General features: G+C 41.7%; 1 protein-coding gene across 1 annotated transcript in view; it reads left to right on the top strand.

Moving 5' to 3' along the window:
* TARBP1 (TAR (HIV-1) RNA binding protein 1) overlaps nt 1-23,375 on the top strand; it is a 45,402-nt gene extending 22,027 nt beyond the window's left edge. Inside the window, exons 10-19 of the mRNA XM_039247184.1 lie at nt 2,090-2,231; nt 7,369-7,468; nt 8,428-8,600; nt 14,276-14,373; nt 17,660-17,821; nt 20,015-20,205; nt 20,634-20,895; nt 20,995-21,183; nt 22,911-23,101; nt 23,333-23,375. Of these exons, the coding sequence (XP_039103115.1) occupies nt 2,090-2,231; nt 7,369-7,468; nt 8,428-8,600; nt 14,276-14,373; nt 17,660-17,821; nt 20,015-20,205; nt 20,634-20,895; nt 20,995-21,183; nt 22,911-23,101; nt 23,333-23,375 (1,551 nt within the window). The remainder of the gene's footprint in view (nt 1-2,089; nt 2,232-7,368; nt 7,469-8,427; nt 8,601-14,275; nt 14,374-17,659; nt 17,822-20,014; nt 20,206-20,633; nt 20,896-20,994; nt 21,184-22,910; nt 23,102-23,332) is intronic.
* Nucleotides 23,376-24,175: the final 800 nt, after the last annotated feature.

A 24,175-nucleotide genomic window follows, 5' to 3' on the forward strand; every position in this document is an offset into this window, starting at 1 on the left:
AGTATGAACAGTGAGGTTCTGGTGAGAAAATGCGTGTGAAAACGTTTCCAACTATGCTTGATCCACACTAAGTGTAACACACTCAACCGTTTTTGGTTTTTGTCCTTTCCCTTTTGACCAGCCAGTTCGTCGTTATAATTGTCAGCTAGGAGCACCCCCCCCACCCCGACTTAGATTTCTTAATTTGTTCCACTTAACTTTCTCCATTCTCTTATTCATTAATATGTCTTCATCTTTTTCCTTCTTTTTAACTTTCTTTTGGTTTGTTTGCTTATCCCTTAATGTCTTCGTTTACTGAAGACTATTTTGTGCACGCTGCACATACCAGGCTCTGTGCTAAGTTTTTGGAATTCACGGTCAGCTGGATAAACGTGGCCACTGTCCTCATGCGGCTTACAGTCTGGTGGCTTATAGCTGAACCCAAATTTTAATTCTTTCTGTCTACAAATTGAAGCAAATATGTATATATGTACCAGAGCATACAGTTTTGGCTATAGCGCGTATGTGGTGGTGTCCTCGTTACAGTAAAACTCTCTACGTTGAGTCACATAAGATCGTTGATATTCAGTCACTTTTAATGTGTGGAAATGGCATTTTCTTATAGCTCAATCTAAGTAATTTCTTAAATCCTAGGGCAGTTTGAGATTCACAGAAAAATTGAACAGAAGGTGCAGAGAGGCCCCTACACCACCTCACCACTCCCCTCCTCCCTCTCTGTTATTACCATCCTGTATTAATGGGATACACTTGTTATAATTGATGAGCCAGTATTGACACATGATTATTAACTTATGCCCATAGTTTACATTGACGTTCACTCTTTGTATAGTTCATGGACTGACAAATGAGTAATGACATGTATTCACCATTTCCATATCATGCCAGTTAGTTCCACTGCCTCCTTGTCCCTTTCTTCTTTTGCTCCCCCCAAAGCCTGGGCAACCGCTGATGTTTTCTCTGCATCCATAGTTTTGACTTTTCCAGAATGTCCTATAACTGGAATCCTGGACTATGAAGCCTTTTCAGGTTAGCTTCTTTCACTACGAAATATGCACTTAAGGTTTTCCCATGGCTTTTCCTGGCATGGAAAATACTTCGAAGAAAATTCTTATTTTTTAGAAAAACTTATTTGATACTGATTGACCTCATATTTAAATCCATATGTTGGATGTATACAGTAAGAGATGTGCTATAAAAGGAAAACCGAGAACATAATTAGATTTAAAAACCATTCTCGATGCATGATCAGAGTTGATTTCTGTGACTTATAATTTTGCACGTCTTCCAAAAGATACAATGGGGAAGGACTAGTATTTCTCTTTTTAGTTAATATATTTCAAAAGGTACATGTGATAGAAAGTAGCCTTGTGAGGAAGGTGGGAACTTTAATTATTATAACTTCTACATTTCTACATTCTCTCAAACATACCCTTGTTTTTGTATATGAAGTTAGAATGAATTTTAATTTACGGTTGTAATTTGTTTTACATAATGTGTCCTTTTTCACAGAGATGTTCTTTAGAAGACCTTATGAAGATGTGTACTATATATTAGGTACTTTAAAAAATGTTCTTAAGTTTGTTTATTTTGAGAGAGAGAATGTGGGCATGCGTGTGTGCCTGTGAGCACAGGAGGTGGGAGAGAGGGAGAGGGAGAGAGCATCCCAAGCAGGCTCCGCACTGTCAGTGCAGAGCCCTATGTGAGGCTTGATCTTATGAGCCGTGAGATCATGACCTGAGCAAGATCAAGAGTTGGACAGTTAACCCACTGAGCCACCCAGATGCCACCGTTCCTTAAAAATTCTTGCCTGTGAATGAACTTTACACATTCTTTGAGGGAGGTTGAAATGCCCATACGTGTATATACACAGATACCTACATATATATATGTGTATATACACACACACACACACATTTTTTTTCTGCCTTCACTATCTGCAGAACTTCATCATGACTAAATGTTTTATTACTTTGTTGTGTTCAGTTATTTAAATTCAGTGTATTGTGGAAGAAAGAAAATTGGCTTAGGCAAATTAGAAACCCTTTGTTAGGTTTTTGAAATACAGTAATAACTATTTTCTTTTTCCTAGCTCTGTGATTGGTTGCGTGCTAATGAAAACTGTTTTAGGAAACCCTTAGCTTATAGTTCCGTTGGCCCACCTGAGACCTGGTCTCTGAATGCTTACGTGAAGAGCCTGGTTCAAGAGTATATTAAGTCACCTGCTTTGGAAAGTAAGTCTGAAATCATTTCTGTGGATTGGGATTACCAAATTGTTTACAAAGAAGTTTTAACTTGTTTTTCAGACCAAGATACATGCTTCACAAAATGTGTGCCGCTTTACTGACCTCAAACTCCTATTTTTAGCCAAATGTGAATAATGGAACGTAAAATATGTTTCCTACTTTATCTGTACTTTATCTGTACTTGATGTGTACTTTATCTGTTCTAGGACTTGAGATGTTAAACTATTTTTGTGTGTTTTAAGAAATTAGTTGCCAGAGTAAGAATAAGACAAACTTATTCTATAATTACTGAATATTTACAGGCTACATAATGCATATGTGTTTAGAGCCTCTGTAAGTGGAAATAGTTGTAGATAAATCTGTGTAGCTTTTATGTGTTTGTTTTCAAAGCATCACATGTAATATGAACTGATTATGAAAAGTAGCTTTAGAGAAAAATTATGTTTGAAAGGATGGTTTTGTTTCTTCTTTGTACCAGATACTTAGCCAATGTCAACTCCCACCTTCTTTGGAGAAATGTGTAAGACTACATGAAGGAAGAACTATTAGCAGATTCTTTAATTAGGATTCTTCTTACATTTCTAATGCTGCTGCTTCATTAAAGTCGTTAGGGATAATTTCGGTAAATTGCATCCTTGAATTTAACGTGTCTTAAATTTCCTAGTGTTGTTTCAGACCAAGTTGTGTTCGTGTACTGATTTCTCTGATCATGGAATAGGGTTAAATGATCAGACAATTATCCTTCTGAAATATGAGTTAATCTCTTTTTCCTTCTTAGAACATTTCTCTTTTGTGTTTTATTCTCTCTATATCTAGTAAATTTTCTGTTCTGTTACTTGGAGGATTCTTTTCTTAGGCCTATAAAAGTAAGAAAATGTTAGTTCCTTCTACAGTAAGCATATGTTAAACTCTGAAATGTCTGGAGAACTTGTTATATAAATCAGAGTATATAACAGTGTCAGATCCAATTAAATATTCAAAACCAGATGAAATGATATTTTTAGAATTTCTTCTTTAATATATCTAGAACTTAAAATATACTATTTAATATAATACGCTATTTTAAGTTTTTAAAAATCTTAAAACTTGATTTCAAGTGCAAAGGAGCCATTTGCATTTATTTTAATATTTTTGTTTGGTTTTTAATGCCCTTGCCTAAGTGCCTTTATAAAGTTTAATTGGCAGTTACTGGGCATTTCTCAGACCAAGTGAATAAATTCCAAAGCGAACAATATTTAGCTTGAGTTTCTGAACGTAAGATACATATAATATTCAAATTCATTTTTACATAAAGACTCATTGGACAAAACACTATTTTCAATCAGATTCTACATCTAAAGTCTTTGGCTTTGAGTGTATAGTTAGTACAGATAGATTTTATACTGTTGATTCAGCAAGCATATATCCCGTGTTTTCTAAGTGCCAGGCATTGGAGTTGCAGAGATAAAAGTTGTATCCCTTACCTTCAGAGGGAGCATCCTCTAACAAGGAAGTTGGTAAGCAGATAACCTTAGCCCGGTGCCTTGAGAACCGTAAGCACTGGGGATGGGGAGTCTGTGTAAGCAGTTGTCTATTTAGAACAGGTAGACGAGCAGAGGTAGAAGGATATAACCAGGTGGGTGATGTCTGATGAGTGAATAGAAATTAAGGTGAAAAGAGGGAAGGATCCTCCCACAAGGCTTGGATGAGCTTGTGTCCAGGGAGCTGAAAGTAGGTAGGCATCTGTCCATCTGTGTATTTACGTATCTATGGATCTATCATGTCTGCTTATGGCATGGAGCTCAAGGAGTGGTAAGAGGGAAGGATGGATATGAGGTACACACGCACACGCCGTGTTGTACACACAGTACCTAAGACGATAGGACAAACAGCGACAGAAACCACACAAAACCAGCATCACCTATAAACCAACAAAAATGTTAAAGAACTTTCAGAAATTACAGAAAGTACAACAGTTTGGAAATAGCACTAATGACTTAGCAGAACTTGGACGTACCAAGATTAACCAGAATGTGAAATACATGTGAAGAAATTGATACTGAAATCAAGTGGTCGGTCCCTGAGAAAGGTATTTCCTATGAAGATTTTGAGATTAAATGATGTACCTACTTAAAACTTAACTAAGAAACATAGAGCTATGGAATAGCCCCAAAGTAGTATGTTGCAGCTGTACAGAAAGTTATAAAAACAACTTTGAGGTATCATTGACTTATGCTAAACTGCACACATTTAAGCTGTACAGGATGATGGGTTTCGACCCACATATCTGTGAAAGCACGGGCCTAGCAAGGTGTAGCGAACAAACTGCCACGCCCAAAAGTGTCTTCACACCTCTTTATAATCCGTACCTCCCGTTTCTACCTCTTTTTCCTCCCAGCGCGACAAGCCGTGATGTGCTCCCAAGACACTGGAATAGTTTGCATTTTCTAGAATTGCCCCCCGTTTTTAAAATTCATGGTGGCAAGATGTGACTGGAGATTCAGGGCTAAGTTGCATTAAGGTGATTGATAACAGCGAGCCATTCTTTGGTTTCCTTAAGATCACTGTTGCCTCCACGTTTCTAGCTCCAGTGAGAGAAAATGGAGCATAAATAGGAATTCTCTGCCAGTTTGCAGAGTATGGTTTTCAGACCAGCAACGCCAACCTCATCTGGAAACTGTTTGGAAATACAAATTCTCCAGCTCTATCCCAAACCTATTGAATCAAACCCTGGGTAGGGGCTCACCCTCTGTATTAACAAAGTCTCTGGGTATTTAGAAGTTTGAGACCCACTACCCTGAAGCATGGATTTGTTTAGTATGGTGGGTGGCAAAGTACTCAGGAAGCAGTGTGCAGCAAAAATCCCTGCAAGGGTGTGCCTTCTTCTGGAGGAGTAAGGCACCCAGTTATTGCTGGCCTCATACTGGGCATTCCTTGACAACAGAAATGATTAAAAATCCACTACACTTCTGATTTACAGCCTTCCCCTTCAGTATCCAAGGTGAAAACTTGCTTAAGATTTCAGACAGGATCTGTGCTTCTAGAACTCTGTTCTTGGTTTTGCTGGAGGAAGTGAGAACGTCAAGTCAGCCACTTTGAGGACCCAGCATGTGCTATTGATATGGAAACATAGAGTATTTACATCCAAAGGCTTCCTGCTCACACGCTGTGTAAGTGGAGAAGACACTAAGGGCCACTAGAAGCCTCACCCCACTCCCATCTCCTGTGAGGTCAAGGGTATCTGATTACATGATTGCTCTGGAAAATAGAAGGAACTAAAAAAAAAAAAAGGGACCTGAAGAATGTATTGGTATTTGATTTCATTTTGGCCTGTGTTTATAAATGAATTTTCAGTGTAAATGTGGGATGTAAAGCATTAACGGGAGGAAAAATGTTCCAGAGAAGAAGTTTGAATAACTCCTCTTTGTACTTACAAATGCGACTTACAGAATCTTTCTAGATAGCACCAACATTGGAATTTTTTTAATAAATATGAGTGGATTTTTTATTGATGGCAACTAAGTGCCCTTTATAAGATTTTTAAAAATATATGCCAGAGTTGATCCTTCTGTTGTAAGGATATTTTTTTTAAATCCCTTTTTTAACTGAGTTCTACATGCAAGTATGTTTTTACTGTTGTTCATCTTCTGTACTACTCCAATAAATTTGTATCAAAATAAATTATCCCCAAAATATATTAGAGTGTTTAAGAAAATGGTTTAAGTATTTAAACTCCTGGGCTGGAAAACTAGATCTGTTCCCAAAAATTTTCTTGAGAAATGAGGTGAAAAGTGTGATCTCACTATACTAATATATCACAAATAAAGAAGTAGTCTTCTCTTCGTGCCTTATTTTAACTTAACTGGCTTTCAAAGGTGGGAAGATGACCTAAACTTTTTATTTACTTATCTATCTACCTGCCTACCTATTTATTTATTAGCGTAGTTGACATACAATGTTACGTTAGTTTCAGCATAGACCTAAGCTTTCTGAGAGGACAAGCAGTTATTCCAAAGTCCCACAGCTGATGAGCACAGGACTGGGGTTCAGACGCAGGTCTGAGGCTCCATACAGAGCCTTTGTGTCCATACCTATTTCATCCTCCTCCTGGTTACATTTTAGGGAATTTTCTTCTCTCAACTGAAATACTAGAATTGTCTCTTAACCTGTCCCCTGAATCTCCTCTTGCTTCCCCTACAATCTCTCCCACATTGTGCCTGGAGAAATCTGTTTAACTACTAATTTGAATCTACAGATGGTTCCTCTCTTTCTTTATATGCCTTCACTTTAACCTCCAGTGGCTTCCCCTTGCCTTTAGGGTCAAGGCAGGAATTCTTTGCATGGCCTGCTCAGTCTTCCGGTCTCTTCCCTGGCTGTTTCTGCAACCTCATCTTTGGCGCCCCTACCGCTTGTGTGTCCCTGCTGCGTGGGCGCCCTTCCATCTCCTGGGGCGCAGCAGGCTCTGTCCTCCAGAGGACTCCTGATGTGCTCCTCCTTCCTTGGGAAGCCCTTGCATCCCTTTTTCCCAGCCTTTATGCTCAGCCCATTCATTCTTCAGGGGACTTTCTCTTTACTCCTCAGACAGATGAGGGCATAGCCTCCTAGCGTGCACTTCCCTCATGCCATTTTATACCACTCACTGCAGTTGGTGTTTTACATTGCTTTGTATGTTCTTTGATGAATGTTTTTCTTGTCTGCTGCAACATAAATTCCATTAGCAGAGGAGCCATTGTGTCTTCAGCACCTAGGTCAGCTCCTGTATCTGCCTGTGGCATAAGGTTTGTTTATTTTTGAGAGAGAGAGAGCAGAGGAAGGGCAGAGAGAGAGGGAGACACCGAATCTGAAGCAGGCTGCAGGTCCTAAGCTGTCAGCACAGAGCCAGATGCAGGGCTCAAACTCAAAAACTGAGATCATGACCTGAGCTGAAGTGGGACATTTAGCTGACTGAGCCACCCGGGCGCCCCTGTTTTGTTTGTATTTAAATGCACGTAACAATGAGCTATACTGTAAGGTGGTGTCCTGCATTTCATCTCCGCTCTTATAATTTGATATTGATCAGGCTTAATTATTTGGCTGTTTTATTTTGAAACCTCATCTTTGATGGATTTTGTTAATGTTTTGCAAACTTTGACTCTTGTTATTCAAGCAGGAGAAAACTGCTTTATGCCTGACTGGTTTGAAGCCAAGCTTGTTGCAATGATGGTATTGCTGGCTGCAGATGTGGAAGGAATGAAGTCTCAATATAGGTAAGTGTTTCCAAGCTTTAAAAAAAAAAATGCTAATCAGATCTATGGTACCTGTTCAGGCTTTTCCATGATTATTGGTATGGAGTTAATCACAGGGTATTAAAGGAAGAAACTAGAGCATTGTCAGTACGCTAAAGAAATACCTTAAATTAACAGTAAATGAATATGAATAGGGCTTTTATTAGTCTTTTGAGGTTCATAAGTTCAGTTGTTTGAGAAGGCCAAAAACATTATATACAGTAATTACTGGTTTTATATAAGAATATTAGAAGACCAGGCTATAAGATTCTTGCATAAGATTGGGTAAAGAAATTTACTGGGTTTGACCCCTTTGTAAAAAGTGTAATTTTTGTTAATGTAATAAAGATAAAGCTATTTCATTCAGACTTTGAAAATGTGCGCACATCAGTTCTCAGCAGATTATGATTGTAGCAAAAAGCAGTTTCCATTTGCTAGTGCATTTGCATGACATGCAGTTAATTCGATTAACATCAAATCTCTTTTCTAGACAAAGCTTTAATACTAAAGTTGGTTACGATGGGTTTTTTTTTAATAGTTTCTTAATTTTTTGTATTTTTTTTGTTAACGTCTCATTTCCTTGACTAGCATATGTTTGTTTTGTTTTTAAATTATTGTAGCAGGGTCTCAGCATTTTAATTTACAGATAAATTGGTATAGCATTTCCTTCATACTTGTGCCGAAAGTTGAGTGCAGTACATTCTTCCCTGTGCTTTCTTTGCGAGTGCAACATCGTACTCTGAGAAAGCACAGACTGGAGAGGTCAGCGAAGAGGCCAGAGGGAAAGGTCAGTCCTAACAGGTACTAGGTGTCTGAGTCATCCATTAGACTAATTCTGTCTAACTGAATCTATTAGCTAGCCAGTTCCACAAGTTGTAGATGGAAATGAATTTCTTCATGGTTTTGAAATGCTTGATTTGGGCATGTCTTTTAATATCTAGTGAAAAGCGGAGAACACAGAATGTATTAAGGATATTCTTAGATCCTCTTCTGGAATCCCTTATGAAGTTTGGTACAAATGCCTACATGCCCTTGCTGAAAACTGACAGATGCCTGCAGTTGCTGGTGAAGTTATTGCACACTTGCATGTTGAAAGGTTCCAGTTCCCAAGATGGTGAGGACAAATAGTTTCTGTTGGTGTCTTGCTTGGTATATTGTTGGTGTTTGGAATGAGAGGACATTCCTGGCCCTTTGAAATAAAAGGGTTGCTTCATGCATATAGCAGATATCGACTGAGTATTTCCCGGTGATGCCGGTATCCAGCAGTGAAGAGGCAGGGCCCCTGCGCTCATGGAGCTGACGACAGAGCCTTTACGCGTGCTGGTTACTGTTGCTGTTACAAGGTCATCTTCTTTGCTTGTCTTTTTTTTTTTCCCCATTTATGCTCACTCATTGATTTCCAGACCGTGAAAATGATCCCTATTCCATACACGTTTCAGCAAGATCCCTTTCTAACGGCCACTATGCTAGATGTTGCAGAAATTAAAGCACAAGAATGGCAGTCATTTTATAATGACTTGTTTTTAAATGCATTGGTCTCTAAGTACCTTTTTTTTTAAATCTTTATTTATTTTTGAAAGAGAGAAAGCATGAACGGGAGGGGCAGAGAGAGAGGGAGACACAGAATCTGAAGCAGGCTCCAGGCTCTGGGCTGTCAGCACAGAGCCCCACGTGGGGCTTGAATCCAGGAACCATGAGATCATGACCTGAGCTAAAGTCCGATGCTTAACTGACTGAGCCACCTAGGCGTCCCTCTAAAGTACCTTTTAAGTAGAAAATACTTCATACAGAAAGTATAGTGGTAGTGGAAGCATCGAGTTCTTCTCTCCTTAAACAAAGATACATGTAAAACAGTATCTGAAAACCCACGGACACTAGAGACAAGAATATTTATGGATGTGCCTTGATTCCCAATCTGTTCTCGCCAGTTTCACTTGGCATTTTAGGAATTGCTGTGTGAAAATCTGAAAGAAGCATTGGTGTGAGTCTAAGCCTGAGGATAACAGTGACAGGATTCAATTTTAATGCATACTTGTGAACTTTTAAAGCCAGTTTCCAAATTCTGATATTTTTGATACCGGCAGCAGAACCAAATGCTGTACACATCTCACAGGAACTTTTTACAAGATTTTCAGCTCGGGAAGGGCATAAATTTGGGTTCATTTGACACGTCTCGACTGTTTTTACTAAGCTTAGTGCTTTCAAGTGCAGGGCTGGGTCAAGGCGCCATTTGGAAAATTGTGATATTTGACACACGCACGAGTGTGTGACATTATATGTAAGTTACGAAGCCCAATAATCAGACATCCGTGAACTTATTACCCAACCTGAGAATGAGTTTACTTGTTACTCCCCAGTCCCCTCCTTTGCCTCCTTATTTTGACTTTATCTTTGTCTTTATCACTTCCAAGTGCTTTAAAAAATGGTTTGACTTTGTCTATAGATACTCCTCAGCAATGTACTGTCCAGTTTCCCTGCTTTTGAGCTCTACAGGAAATGTCGCTTCACTGTTGGAAGGCTTCTGTAACTTTTCCCACTTCATGTGTTTCTAAGCTTCAGCCACGTCCTTTGTTAGACTTCATTATTTTCCCTTTTGTGTCATCTGTCATCCGATGACACTGCTATTTATGCATTTTCTTAGTGCTAGACGTTGGAGGGTAGTTAATTACAGTCACGTGTGTGCTGCCACCAACACGTGTCTGCATGTCGTCTGGGCCTGTGTGTGAGTCCCTCCAGCGTGTGTACTGGTTCCTAGGGTACATGCACACTCAGCTTTATAAGATCACGGGAAGTGCCTTTCTTTCAATTTTGTATCCCGAAATGTGTACCTGCTTCATATTCTTTCCCGCAGAATGTCAGTGTTCTGTTATACCCCAGGCATCTCTTTATGTCACCCAGTAGAAGCCCAGGAAATACCTATCTAATTTTGATAGCTGTTGGCTTCCATGTGATTGGCAAACCATATCAAGCTTAATTAACTGTAAATAGATCTTAATCCTGAAAGATTTCTTTTATGAAGGAAGAGGAAAATAGAAAATAGTTATTTCCATTTTATAAATGAGGAGACAGTCTGGGAATTAATTACCAGTACTAGGGGCAGTGAAGAAATAAGGGTAAAGTCAGATACCTAGGTAGACTTACTGTGGGCAGGTGAGATTGAGGCTTGGCAGTATGCTGTTTGGGGCAACTTTGACTTACTGTGTTTAAAATTATTTACTTAAAGTTTACTTATTTTTGAGAGAGAAAGAGAGGGTAGTGCAATGGAAGAGAGCAGAGAGGGAGAGAGAATCCCAAGTAGGCTCCTCGATGTCAGTGGAGAGCCCGATGTGGACTTGATCCCACAATCCTGGGATCATGACCTGAGCCATAATCAAGAATCTGACTCAACTGACTGAGCACTGAAGCACCCTTTGTTTAAAATTATTTAAATTTGGGGCCCATGGGTGGCTCATTCAGTTAAGTATCAAGTGGGAGCAGGTGGAAGAGGGGCAGAGAAAGAAGGAGACAATCCCAAGCAGGCTCCATGCTATCAGCACAGAGCCTGACATGGGGCTCCAACTCAAAAACCTGAGATCATGACCTGAGCCGAAATCCAAGAGTTGGATACTTAACCAGCTGAGCCACCCAGGCACCCTTATTGATTTTTTTTTTTCCAATTTCTTTTCTGTTTTTTTGTTTGTTTGCTTCTGTGTGCTTGTTTTTGGTTTGTTTCACCTATTTAACAAAGTTAAGATGGACATTTAGGTTATTGATTTTAGATCTTTTTGAAAATGACCTCTAATGCTATAATCTTTTTTTTAAGTTTTGCTTTAACTACATTCCCAAAACTTTCGGTGTGTTGTATTTCAGTGCAAAGTATTTTCTAACTTTTCTTGAAACTCTCTTTTATTTGTGAATCACTGAGAAATGTGTTCGGAGATTTTCTTATTATCTTTCTGTTGTTTTTACTCTAGTCAGAGAGAATACTTTGTATGCTTTCAGTTTTAACGACTTCATTAAGGTTTGTTTTATGATCTAGAATATGGTCTGTCTTGGCTACTGTTCCATATGCACCTGGAAAGAATATGTATCCTGCTGTTGTTGGGTGGAGTGTCCTATAAATGTCAGATCCAAGACTTTTGTGGTGCATTTCAGGTTGATATACTTGATGTATCTGTTTCCTCTGTTACTGAGAGGAGAGTGCTGGAGTCTCCAGGTCTGAATTTGAATTTGTCTCTTTTCTAGTTCTGTTGGTTTAGCTTCCTGTATTTTGCAGTTCTGTTGTTAGGTGCGTATGTGTTTATGTGTAGGGTAGTGTTTTCCTGGTAAGTTGACTCTTTTCTCAGTATGTATTGTCCCTTTTTATCCCTGGTTATTTCCTCTACTCTCAAATCTAGTTTGCCTGGTAGTAATATAACCATTCCTACTTCCTCTTCTGATTAGAATTTGCATATTATTATTCCCTGGCTCTTTTACCTTTATTCTATTTGGATCATTTATTTGAAGTGAATTTCTTACAGACAGAATATGTCATGATTTTTTATCCATTCTGACACTGTCTTTTAATTGGCATAGATTATTCACATTTAATAGGATTACATATATGTTTGGGTTTAGGTCTGTCATTTTATTTTTTGCATTCTGTTTATTTCCTGTTTTTCATTTCTGTCCTTCTTTGGCTTGTTTTGGGCAGTTTGAACATTACTTCATATTCCATTTTAATTTATTCATTGTGTTTTTTACTAAATGTCTAAAGCATTGTGTGTGTGTTTGTGTGTGATTGCTCTAGGGATTACAGTGTACATACCTAACAGTCTGTTGAGAATTAATGTTCTACCACTTGAAATTAATATAGAAACTTTGCCACCTATGGACTCCTTTGCCCTCCCCCCATGTATTATGGTTGTCTTATGTCTGCATTTACTGAAAACTACCAGACAATGTTTGAATTTTTTGCTTTCACCCATCAAAGAGATTTTTAAAATGTCAAGAGAAGTACCTATTGTATTTACCTAGATGTTTGTGGTTTCTTTTGCTTTTCTTTCATCCCTGATGCCCCATGTTTTCCTGGGGCATCGTATACTTTGTGTTTAAAAAAACAGCTTTTAGCATTTCTTTTGGAACAGTTTTTCTGGCAGTGAATTCTTAGTTTTCCTTCATCTGAGAATGTCTTTATTTCGCCTCTTGAGAAATATTTTGCTGGATATAAAATTCTGGTTTGATGGGTCTTTTCTTTCAGCAATTTAAAAATACTCCATTTGCTTGGGGCGCCTGGGTGGCTTAGTCGGTTAAGCGTCCGACTTTCGCTTAGGTCATGATCTCGCGGTTCGTGGGTTCGAGCCCCGCGTCGGGCTCTGTGCTGACTGCCAGCTCAGAGCCTGGAGCCTGTTTCAGTCTGTCACTCCCTCTCTCTCTCTGACCCTCCCCTGCTCACGCTGTCTCTCTCTCTCCTAGAAATAAATAAAACATTAAAAAAAAAAAAATACTCCATTTGCTTCTGGCTACCATTAGAATTCTGTGGTAATTCAAAGTGTTCTTTGCCTAGGTAATAACACTGTTTTTCTCTGCTTTGAAGGTTGTTTCTTTGTCATTAGTTTTCAGCAGTTTGGTTATACTCTTATATGATTTATTTTATTTTATTGATCTATTTTCAAGTTCACAAATTCCTCTTTCTTGCCTCTCCTTTCTGTTATTGTTCCTATCCAGTGAGTTTTTAAATTTTCAGTATTTGTACTTTCCAGTTACAAAATTCCTACTTGGTTTTTGTGTATCTTCTGTTTCTTTGCTGAGACTTTCTATTTTCACATGTTTCCAGAGAGCGTATTGATTGATCGTTGAGGCATTTTATCATTAGCTGCTTGGGAGTCTTTGTCAGATTATTCTAGAGTCTCACCATCTCATTGGCTTTTGTAGATTGTCTTTTCCTCCGAGAGGTAGAAGTTTTCTGATGCTTCATGGGCCCTGTTATTTTGGATTGGATCCTAGATATTTTGAATATTGTGTTATGAGACTCTGGGTCTTGCTTACATCCTGTGGAGAACATTGATATTCTTGTGTAGACCTCAGTGGGCTTCGGGTTCGGCCCCAATTCCTGATGTTTCAACTTCTGTGCGTGTTGGTTCTGCTGTCCTTTTTGTTTTCCAATCCTTCATAGTGTGGTCTTGACCTTGACATGTGATCTACCCAGTGGCCAGTCGGGGACGTGGGCAGCTGTATCTCTGTTAGTTGAGTTCCAAAAGTCTCTGGGATGCTGCTTAGTAGCAGGTCCATGCATGGCAGCTGCGGGAGAGCCCAGCAGATAACAGATCACTTTCTGGGGCCATTTTCCTGAGCACCTCTCTCTCTCTGGAATCTCCTAGGGACTCATTGTCTGCTTCTCAGGGGTTCTCCCTTTGTCGTTCTCCCAGTGAGAAAGTTGGGGCCCATCCTGCTGCCTGCTTTGACTGTTCCTGCATGCTGTTCCAGTCTGCAGGAAGACCAAGGTCAATGCTATTGGGTGTTACTGCTTCCTGAATCCGCCCACTACTTTTTGCCTTTTAGAGTCTCCACATAGTCACTCAGGTATTCAGTCTGGGTTTTATTGTGAGAGAGGGTGGTGAGTCCCTTTTCCACCTCACCCAGAACTAAAACTCCTAAATGACTTTTAAGGTGAATTACAGAATTCCCCATAATACTAATGACTCTTGTACTCTTGGAATTCAGTTTTGGTAAGTGATTCGCTCATATGCTTAACATAGATGTACTTTTACTAGAAAATCTGGCGTATTTTGCACCAAGGGACTTACGTTGCATGCTTTTTTCCCAGTACAGATGAGGTGTTTACTCTTCTTCAGAACTTTGTCTTGTCCACAACGGAGAGCATTTCCGAATTTATTCTCCGACGGCTTACTATGAATGAACTAAGTACTGTGAGTATTTCCGGGAGTAACTTTTCATTCTTTTCATCAATTTTTGAGTGATTACTTACTGGCAGGCACTGTATTAAATTGAGGAGAAAATTAATATGATAGTTTCCAGGGAAGACCCCTTAGGAAGCAGAAAAAAACATAAGCTTGGGAGTCTCCTCCTTACATTCCATCTGTGTCATAAACGAGGCCTTGGAAAAGTTACATAGCTTTTCTGAGCCTCAGTTTCCTCATCTGCAAAATGGAGATAATACATCTACTTCCCAGGGGCTAGAGAGTTTTGCATGGCATAACGTATCTGAAATATTTAGCATATTCAATATGTCTTTGGTCCTGGTGTTCAGAGATTCTGATTTGGGACGTTTGGGGCAGGACCAGGTAATATAGTACATGGATGTTTCTAAAGCTCCGTAAGTGATTCTGAAACACAGAGTAGATAACAGTCGGTCTGAGGTAAATGTCCTTATCTTCTCTGTCTCTATTCTCCACAGACTTTGTTCCTTCTAGAACAGCTGAGTAAAATAACACCTGAAACGAATACAACACTAAATGTTAACTATACTAGAATTTAAAAAAAGAAAGAAAATAAAGTTTTCCTTTTTCTTCAAGAATATTTTGAAAATACCAATTCATACATAAATGCTTATTCTTAATTTTTTTTTTTTTGGTTGAAATCTCTAGGGACAAATGTCGAAGCTTTAGAATCACTAGATTGTGAATAAAGTGTGAAAGTATGCTTATTTTTAACTTTTATTAGAATACTCAGTTAGGTACATTTGAAAGCCTTGTGAGCAAGTGTGAAAATACAGAAAGGCAAGTTTTAGATGGAAAGACCTGAGCTGTTACGACAGGAAGGCGAGGATATATGGAGAAGTCCGTTGGTGTGGGGGGCGGTTAGCTTTGTTCGTAGTAAGCACTTCTTCATAGTGGCCTTGCTACACCTACTTTCCAAGAAGGCGTTTCATAAAGAAGCAACTCTTTGGATTGGTTTTGTGTCAATATCATTTTGTTACCATCAGTATTACATTATCTTCCTGTTAGGGAGATTTTCAGACATACACGAAAGAAGTATAATGAGCCTCCATGTATCCAGTAGAGAACATAACTGTTTTGGTCTGTTTGGAATTTAAAGCTAAATTTAAAGGGGAAGGATTAGGGGCGCCTGGGTGGCTCAGTCGGTTATGCATCTGACTCTTGGTTCCGCTCAGGTCATGATCTCATGGTTCCATGAGTTCAAGCCCTGAGTTGGGCTCTGCGCTGTCAGCACAGAGCCTGCTTGGGATTCTCTCTCTCTCTCTCTCTCTCTCTCTCTCTCTCTCTCTCATTCTTTCTCTGTCTCTTGCTCTCTCTCTGCCCCTCCCCCACTCGCACTATGTCTCTCTCTCTCAGAATAAATAATCTTTTAAAAGAAAAAGGGGGAAGGATTAATGTGATCTTATTTAATGACCAGCTCTCAGGAAAAAAAGGCCTGATCTTTAGTGTCGTATCAGTTTCCATGGCTACTTCAAGCTGCCTCCACGAGGCCACAGAATCGGAGCGAGGGAGGACCCCCCCCCCCAGCACACTCTCCCACCCCCAACATTGGGGACCAGCAGCAGCCACCACACCTGAACCCATCTCCCGCCTTCTCTGGTTCCTGCAGAGCACAGCGGTGGGCCCTTTCCAATCTACTCAAGGACCTTACTGCTGACCCAGCTCTCCTCTCTTCTCCCCCAACTCCCCCATTTTCAGCCTCTCCTTGTCTCCTGGATTTTTTTCATGAGCATTGAGACAGCTTTAGGAGCCCCACATCTTAAAGACCCTCTCAATCCCACGGCCCCTCCGGCCTTCTTCTCTTTGTCAGCTTGTCTGTAAACCTGCCCTGCAGCTCCATTTCTCTGGTTTCTGCCTCTGTCGTGACACAGGAACAGCCGTCTGTAAAGTTGTCATAAACCAAACGGGAGCTTTTCATATCATAGTTTTGTTGAGTCCTCAGCCCCACCGGACACATCAGCCACTCCCCTGTGGGAACACCAGCTGTCCTTAGCGTCGGTGACCCCTTCCCGTCCTGGTGTGGCCGCATCTCTGCCATCGCCCCCACTTCTGTTGGAGCGTCCGCTCTCTGCTAGATAGACTTGAACGTTGGCGCTTCTATAAGGGAGGCCCAGGCCCTTTTCTCACGCTCTGTTTGAGGGAGGTGCTCTTAGCTGTGCCCCCGGCTTCAGCCAAGCCAGAGACCCTACAGCTCCGTCTCCACTGTGAGCTGCTCTTCCCAGCCTTCCTCCCTGTCAGCCTCGTGCTCTTTAACGGCTCGAGTTGCATCTCTCGCACTTGAGCCACTCAGAGCCGAGCCCCTCACAGTTCCCTTCCCGGTGAATGTACCACCATCTAGCCAGTTTCTCCAGCCTCACACTCAGGGAACCCTCCCCAGCACCCTGCCCTCAGTCTCCCCGCCAGTGTCCAGCCCCCACCGGGTCCTGCAGCCGTTACTTGCTGTCTGCCCGGCGTCCTGGCGCTTGGCGGGGTGCCTCACGTGCGGTTGCTCAGTAACCACTGATTAAATGGATGAATTCTGTGCTTCCTGGTGTCCTGGAAGACCTCCGAGGATATTGTTAGTACTTAGCATGCTAATAATAATCGGGGCCCCCATCCAGAGCTAGTCCACTTGCCTGCTTTCTCTCCACTCTTCCAAAACCCCTGTGACAGATGGACCTTACCCTCCACATCTGTCGGATGAGGAATCCACAGAGGTTAGGTCACAAAGCCGGTGGGTGGTGGAGCTGGACTGAACCATGTCTGCAAGTCCCAAAGGCCTGCGTTCAGCTCCGCCTCTGCTATACACCAGTCCCGAGATGCCGGGTGAGCTGTGTGTCCTCTCTGAGACTCAGTCACCGACTTAGGAAAGGGGGACTGCGGCCTTCCTAGTAAGAACGGAGCGTTGTAATCTGCCCGAAACAAAGGCCGCTTCGTTGTTCTAACTGCTAGTATTTATGCTGGCCCTGGGATTCATGAGTTGGTGGGACACAGTCACTGCCTTCCAGGGTTTCACGACCAGGGTGCAAGCCAGAGGTGTACACAGTGACATGTGCTCCGGTCAAGTCAAGTGTAGTTGCCGTGTCAGTGCGGGGAAGTCAGTCCTCAGCTCTGCGTGGGGAGACTATGGAGGGCTTCTTGGAGGAGGTGACTTTATCTGTCATTAATACTTTGTGTTACTGCATTTGAATAAGGTCACTGATTTCCTGTCTGAAGTCTCATAGTTGTGTGAAAATAACGGGCCCTGCGTGTTAATGTGGTTTATTGTTTGTCTTAGGTTTCAGACCTGGATCGTTGCCATTTATACCTGATGGTATTAACTGAGCTTATAAATCTCCATTTGAGAGTTGGGTGGAAAAGAGGCAACCCCATTTGGAGAATCATGTCTCCTTTGAAAAATGCATCCATTCGGCACCTTCAGGAGATGGACCGTGGACAGGTAATCTTCGATTCAAAATGTCTAGTTCGATTGAATGAGGCATGTGTAGAATACATATTTGATTATCGCACAATATTCTGACATGAAAACCACTGGCTGAAATTTAATTTTAAAATAGTATCCTTTGTTCATAATATGTGATGAAGATGGAGACTCCTGCCCTAATCTTAGGTATATAACAAAGGCGTGGTGACTTCAGTCTTAAAACCATTTAGATACAGATTGTGGATTTGCACTGAATCTTTGCCCACATACCAATAAAGGACACTTTAATGTGTCTAAATATATGTAATGTAACATGTGACATATAACATACATAATAGCTGATATGTGGCATATAACATATAATGTGTACTTACACATGCAGCAGCCCCCATCCTTGGCTCTTTGTTTTCTGCCCCGGTCTTACACTGCCTCCCTCTTACCTCCCCCAACCAGTGCCATTTTGCTGCAGTCACGCTAGGCCATTTCATAGAGCTTCATGGATGACAAGCACACGCCGCATCCTTCCCCATCTAGGCTTTCCTTCTGTCTGCTCCTTCCACTGACAGTGCCTTCCCCTCCAGTGTGTGCTTGTCAGTAATCCACGCAATCCTTTAGGGCCCAACTTGGGTCAGTGTCTCATTCATTTGTCTGTTGTTCTTTATGCCTCCATTGTAGTGTTTATCTCTGTCTTATTTTTGGAATAACTTATGCGTATGTGTCTTTTCCTCTAGGTTTTAGTACCTAGAAGCTTTTCTTAAACATGGCATAAAAGGCATAGTGGTTATGAGCACAGGAGTTAAGACTTCCTGGATGTGGATCCTGCTTTTAACCTTGTGTGACCTGGAGGAAGTTACCTAACCTCTCTGTGCCTCATTTACCACCCCCACAAAATGAGGGTTACAGGGTTGATAATGAGAAGTACAGTGAGCTCATACACATTAACACTTCAGAACAGTGCCTGGCACGCAGAAAGCCCAGGCTGTTAAATAAAACAGAATGTACATGCTTGCTGTAATAATCTAGTTATTAAAGATCGTTTTTAAGAACTGTCCCACAAGAAAATGATAAGGAGGCCTGGTCACTACGTCAGCATCCTGTCTAGTATGTATTAACATATCAGCGCTGTGAAAGGACTTCATGAGCCTAGAACATACACCGAAATCCTGAACCATATCGCAGCGGTTCTTAAAGACGGCTTGTTTTAGTAACTCAATTATGTTAAGGGTAATAAGGCCATATTGGCTAAAAGTAACACTGAACTTTACCTCTTGCGTGGACAGTGTTGCTGTGTAACATTTATCCATAGAGACACTGGATTTATTTTACGGGGGGTTGGGAAGGGAAGGCATGGCATGAGGGGTCCTCCCGCGGTGGCGGTACTTGGGAGCACCCTTTCAGACTCGGTGCAGCTGCTTCAGTGCGTTAGGTTCTGGCCTGCGCTCCTGGCCTCTGTGGTAGAGGCTATGGATTTCCTAAGTGTGACGCCGGGCTGTCCTGGTTTCCTTCCTTTGTGCTCCTGCTTCCTGTGTAGTTTCAAGTGCTTCCCATGAAATCCTCTATTTAACCTTCACCGTAACGCTGTGGGGTGCACTCTGTTATCATCCCCATGTTACAGGTGAGAAAACTAAGGTGCAGCATGTCCACGGCCAAACCGGCACTGAGTTCAGAGCCGGGATTCAGACCTCGTCCCCGTGGTTCATGAGTAGCTCTTAACTGCCGTGCTGTGTCCCCCGTCCCGAGGCAGCTTACAGCGGAGCGCAGGAATTACTTACGTGTGTGCCTGGGGCCGTGTTTCCTGCACACGCTCCAGCCAGACAGTTAAAGTAGAACTCACTAGAGACACATCCAGACGCTTCTGTGAGTAGGGCAAAGACCGAGAAGTCCTGCTCCACGTACACTCGCGGGCTCTGTGTGCGGCTCCTCTGCCATGGGCCTGCTTTCAGGAACCCACCCCCAAACCGAAGAGATCAAGCCGTCTCCTTAGTCGGAACTGCTGAATTTTTATTGCCACCTTACATTTGCTCGCCGCCCATCTGTAAGGAAGCGGCGAAGCTGACTGATGCATGGTGGCGGGTCTCCTCGTTGCCTCAGCGACGTGCAGGAGCCGGGAGGGGGACCGGGGGGTGCCAGGCGTCCTCAGGCGGGGCTCCCAGCCAGACCGGGGGAGACTGGCTTCCGTGAAGTAAGACTGCTCCGTTTCCCCCTCAGGAGCCCACGCTGGGCACGCAGGTTCAGAGAGCCGTGAGTATGGCTGCCCTGGCCCTGGTGTGTGAGGCCAGCGATCGGACTCCGGAACTGCAGCCCAACCCTCTGGAGGAGGCCGGGCCTATGGAGAGCTTCGTCTTCGCTCTCCCGCTCAACCACACGCTGCGGAAGCCCCACACAGAGGTGGAGAGCAGGTGCGTTCACCCTGGGGGACAGCTGCTATGGGAAAGACATCTTTCTGCTCATCTTTGTGAGTTCATTTTTGTTGCTAGTCATTGAGATAATGAGGGATCTCCTGGCCTTACTGACAGGGGCTGGAAGTTTGGACATGAGGCCGCGGTCAGGACGGGCCCCTGTTATCCCACGATGCGTCTCTATTCCTGGAAACCCACAGACTTGACTGCATGTTTTCAGTGAATCCCCTTAAGGTGAATGAAAATTCCTGCCTTCAGAGTAGTTAGAAAACTGAGGTTTATGTGGTTCCCTTGCTTTTCAAAGGTAGACAGGCTGCTTGATCCATGACTGTTGAATTTCTCTCCTCGCGAGGATAGTGCCCTGCATGCAGAAGCAGCCAACCCGGACTGGCCGAGGCCTGGGGTAGTGACGCGATCTTTCATTTCAGTCTTCGTGAAGAATCCTCATCTTCCCAAGGTTGGGGGAAAATCGTTGCACGATATATCCATGATCAGTGGGTCTGCCTGTCTTTCTTGCTGAAAAAGTATCACACCCTGATACCAACCGCAGAGGGCGAAATTCCGGAACCCATCCTGCCTGCGGTCCACATGCCAGCGCGGACCCTGCAGTCCGCTCTCGAAGCCCTGACGGTCCTGCCTTCGGACCAGGTCTTGCCCGTGTTCCGCTGCATGAACATTCTGGTTCCCAAGGTGAGAGGGGCTGAGACCGCGAATGAAGAACGGCTACAGGAACAGAGAGCGGTTTCTGAAACTAAGTGATAATTCCGTATTTCTTTTTTTTCCTATCAGCTTTTGACCTCCTCTGAATCCCTCTGCGTAGAGTCTTTTGACATGGCTTGGAAAGTTATATCTGCGTTAAGCAACACTCAGCTGATATTCTGGTCTAATTTAAAAGCTTTTGTTCAATTTGTTTTTAATACCAAAGTTCTTACCATTGCTGCAAAAATCAAGGGCCAGGCGTACTTCAAAATAAAAGAGGTAACTTTTTTTACACTGGGGTAAAAATACATAATGTAAAATGTACCATTTAAAAAATTTTTAACATTTCTATTTTTGAGAGAGACAGAGCACAAGTAGGGGAGGGGCAGAGAGAGAAAGACATGAATCTGAAGCAGGCTCCAGACTCTGAGCTGTCAGCCCGATGCGGGGCTCAAACCCACAAACAGTGAGATTGTGGCCTAAGTCAGACACTTAACCAAGTGGCCAACCCAGGCGCCCCTAAAATGTACCATCTTAATCATTTTTTAAGTTCAGTAAAGTATGTTTAGGCTGTTGTAACAGGTCTCCAGAACTTGTTGAACTTGAACTGAAACTCTGTACCCATTAAACAGCTGCCCTTCTCTCCCTCCCCGGCCCCTGGTAACCACCATTCTACTTTCTGTTTCTATGAATTTGACTATTTTAGATTGAAAGGAAGTAACTTTTTCTTTGCTTCTTAATTTGTGTGCCCTGCAGCACAGGAGGAAAGAAAGAGTTGTTATTAGTAATCACATACTAGATTTGCTCTTAGGTATCCATTCCGGCAGTGTGTATTTTGAACCCTCCTGTCACAAGTAAGACCAAGCTCTGTTAGATGTAAGAGTATGAGCAGAAGGGTAGCCTGTGAACCACACGTGCCATAGAAACTCACTTTGATTCCTATAGTGCTTAAAATATTTTTAATAAATTGCCAACTTTTAAGAATTAGGAAATTTACATGCAAATCTGTATTTCCCTTCTCTTGGAATGCTGGAAAATCGGATGACGTGGCCACACTGGCCATTCCTAGGAGCCGCCCGTCCACATAGGGCACGCCCCTTGCGTTTCTTCCCCCCACAACCAGTCCTTGACCATCCTGGGGACCAGAGGCAGACGGCAGGGGCCAATCTGTTACCACATTCATGCTGTTGCTTTTCTTGTACAGAGAAGTGTTTCTCTGAACATACCGTATCAAAAGGGCTCTTTATGGGGCGCCTGGGTGGCTTAGTCGGTTAAGTGTCCGACTTTCGCTTAGGTCATGATCTCGCAATTCGTGGGTTCGAGCCCCGCGTCGGGCTCTGTGCTGACTGCCAGCTCAGAGCCTGGAGCCTACTTCAGAGTCTGTATCTCCCTCTCTCTCTGACCCTCCCCTGCTCACACTGTCTCTCTCTCTCTCTCTCCCCCCTAGAAATAAATAAAAAATTAATTAATTAATTAATTAAAAAGGGGGGGCTCTTTGGTTCCTGAAGGCACTTGCGCTTGCCACCACTGGTACGCACCAGCGGACGTAAGGTGGTGGAAGGATGGCGTGTTTGGGAACTCGTGTAGACCTCGTGTCTGCCTCTCTGTCCATGCCTGCCCCACAGCACACACCTGGGGACCGGGCTTCTGCTGCCCCAGAGAAGGGGCTGTGGCAGAATGCAAAGGAAACTGAAAATGTAAAGGGTGAGACATTTTTCTCTCTTTCATTCCATTACTTTGGGCAGTTTTTTTTTTTACCCTTGGAGAATCCTGGGAGAATGTCACTATCAGTGAAATTGTATTTACTCTTATTATTAAGAAATGAAAAATTAGCATTCTGGGATTATTGATCATCTTGAAAGACTAACGATAAAGAATTCTTAGGTTTTTATACTCTGTGGTTATGTTGAAACTGTCAGTGGAAGCCTTCAAACAAGTTTTTTTAGCAACAGTTTTTTTAAACAAAATGGGCCAAAGAATAAAATGACTATTGTATTTCATTCCAGATTATGTACAAGATAATTGAAATGTCTGCTATAAAAACTGGAGTCTTCAATACACTGATAAGTTATTGCTGCAAATCTTGGGTATTTTCTGCTTCAGATGTGTACCAAGTGTCTTTATCAAGTGCTAAAAATTACAGCGAACTTGTCTTCGAGGCATGTATATTTGGAACCGTGTTTAGGCGTGATCAAAGGTAAAAGATAACGTTATTTCAACCTGTCTTGATTTCTGTTAAGTACCTACTTGAGAAAATTATGCCTTTATTTTGAGGCTTTCAATTAGAAGAATATAAAGCATTAATTAAATTTAATTTAATTAATTAAATTAAATAAAATTAATTAAAAGCATTAATTAACTTTGAACTTTGAATTTCAATATTTTCCTCTCTAAAACCTGTTCTTTGTCAACTATTTCTTATGGGAAGACTTATTCAGGATGTGCAGACCTACGTAGAAAATTTAATTTAATTAATTAAATTAAATAAAATTAATTAAAAGCATTAATTAACTTTGAACTTTGAATTTCAATATTTTCCTCTCTAAAACCTGTTCTTTGTCAACTATTTCTTATGGGAAGACTTATTCAGGATGTGCAGACCTACGTAGAAAATCTCGGCCACGATTGTGCAGCCAACATTGTTATTGAAAAGTAAGTATGGTGGCTTTTCCGTTGTCTTGATGTAAATAGAATATTCCAAATTTAACATCAGCTGAGAGACCTCTTGTGTTTGTTAAATAAATGTTTCCTAGTGATATCTATAAGATACTGAAAGAGCCTTCAAAAGGAAGTTAGAAATCACATTCCCTTGCTAATATATTTTCTTTAGATGTAAAACTTTTTACTAAAATTTGATAACTTCAAAAAATGTTTTAAAGATGAAGAAAAAGGGAGAAGAAATTGTAACATGGCACTGAAAGACATTTTACAATGTTATCACATTCTTTTTTTTTTTTTTTTTAATGTTTATTTTTGAGAGAGACAGAGACAGCATGAGCGGGGGTGGGGCAGAGAGAGAGAGACAGGATCTGAAGCAGGCTCCAGGCTCTGAGCTGTCAGCAGAGAGCCTGACACGGGGCTCAAACTCACGAATCATGAGATCATGACCTGAGCCAAAGTTGGATGCTTAACCAACTGAGCCACCCAGGCACCCTGATGTTATCAAATTCTTGATGGAATAAGAATTTTCTTGGGGAAAAACAAATTTTAGTGCAGAGTCCAGTATAAATAAGAAAATGACTAGGGGATCATAAAACCCCTATCCCTGTGC

The sequence above is a fragment of the Hyaena hyaena genome, unplaced genomic scaffold, assembly GCF_003009895.1.
Source record: "Hyaena hyaena isolate Hyena2069 unplaced genomic scaffold, ASM300989v1 scaffold_288, whole genome shotgun sequence".
Lineage (NCBI taxonomy): Eukaryota > Metazoa > Chordata > Mammalia > Carnivora > Hyaenidae > Hyaena > Hyaena hyaena.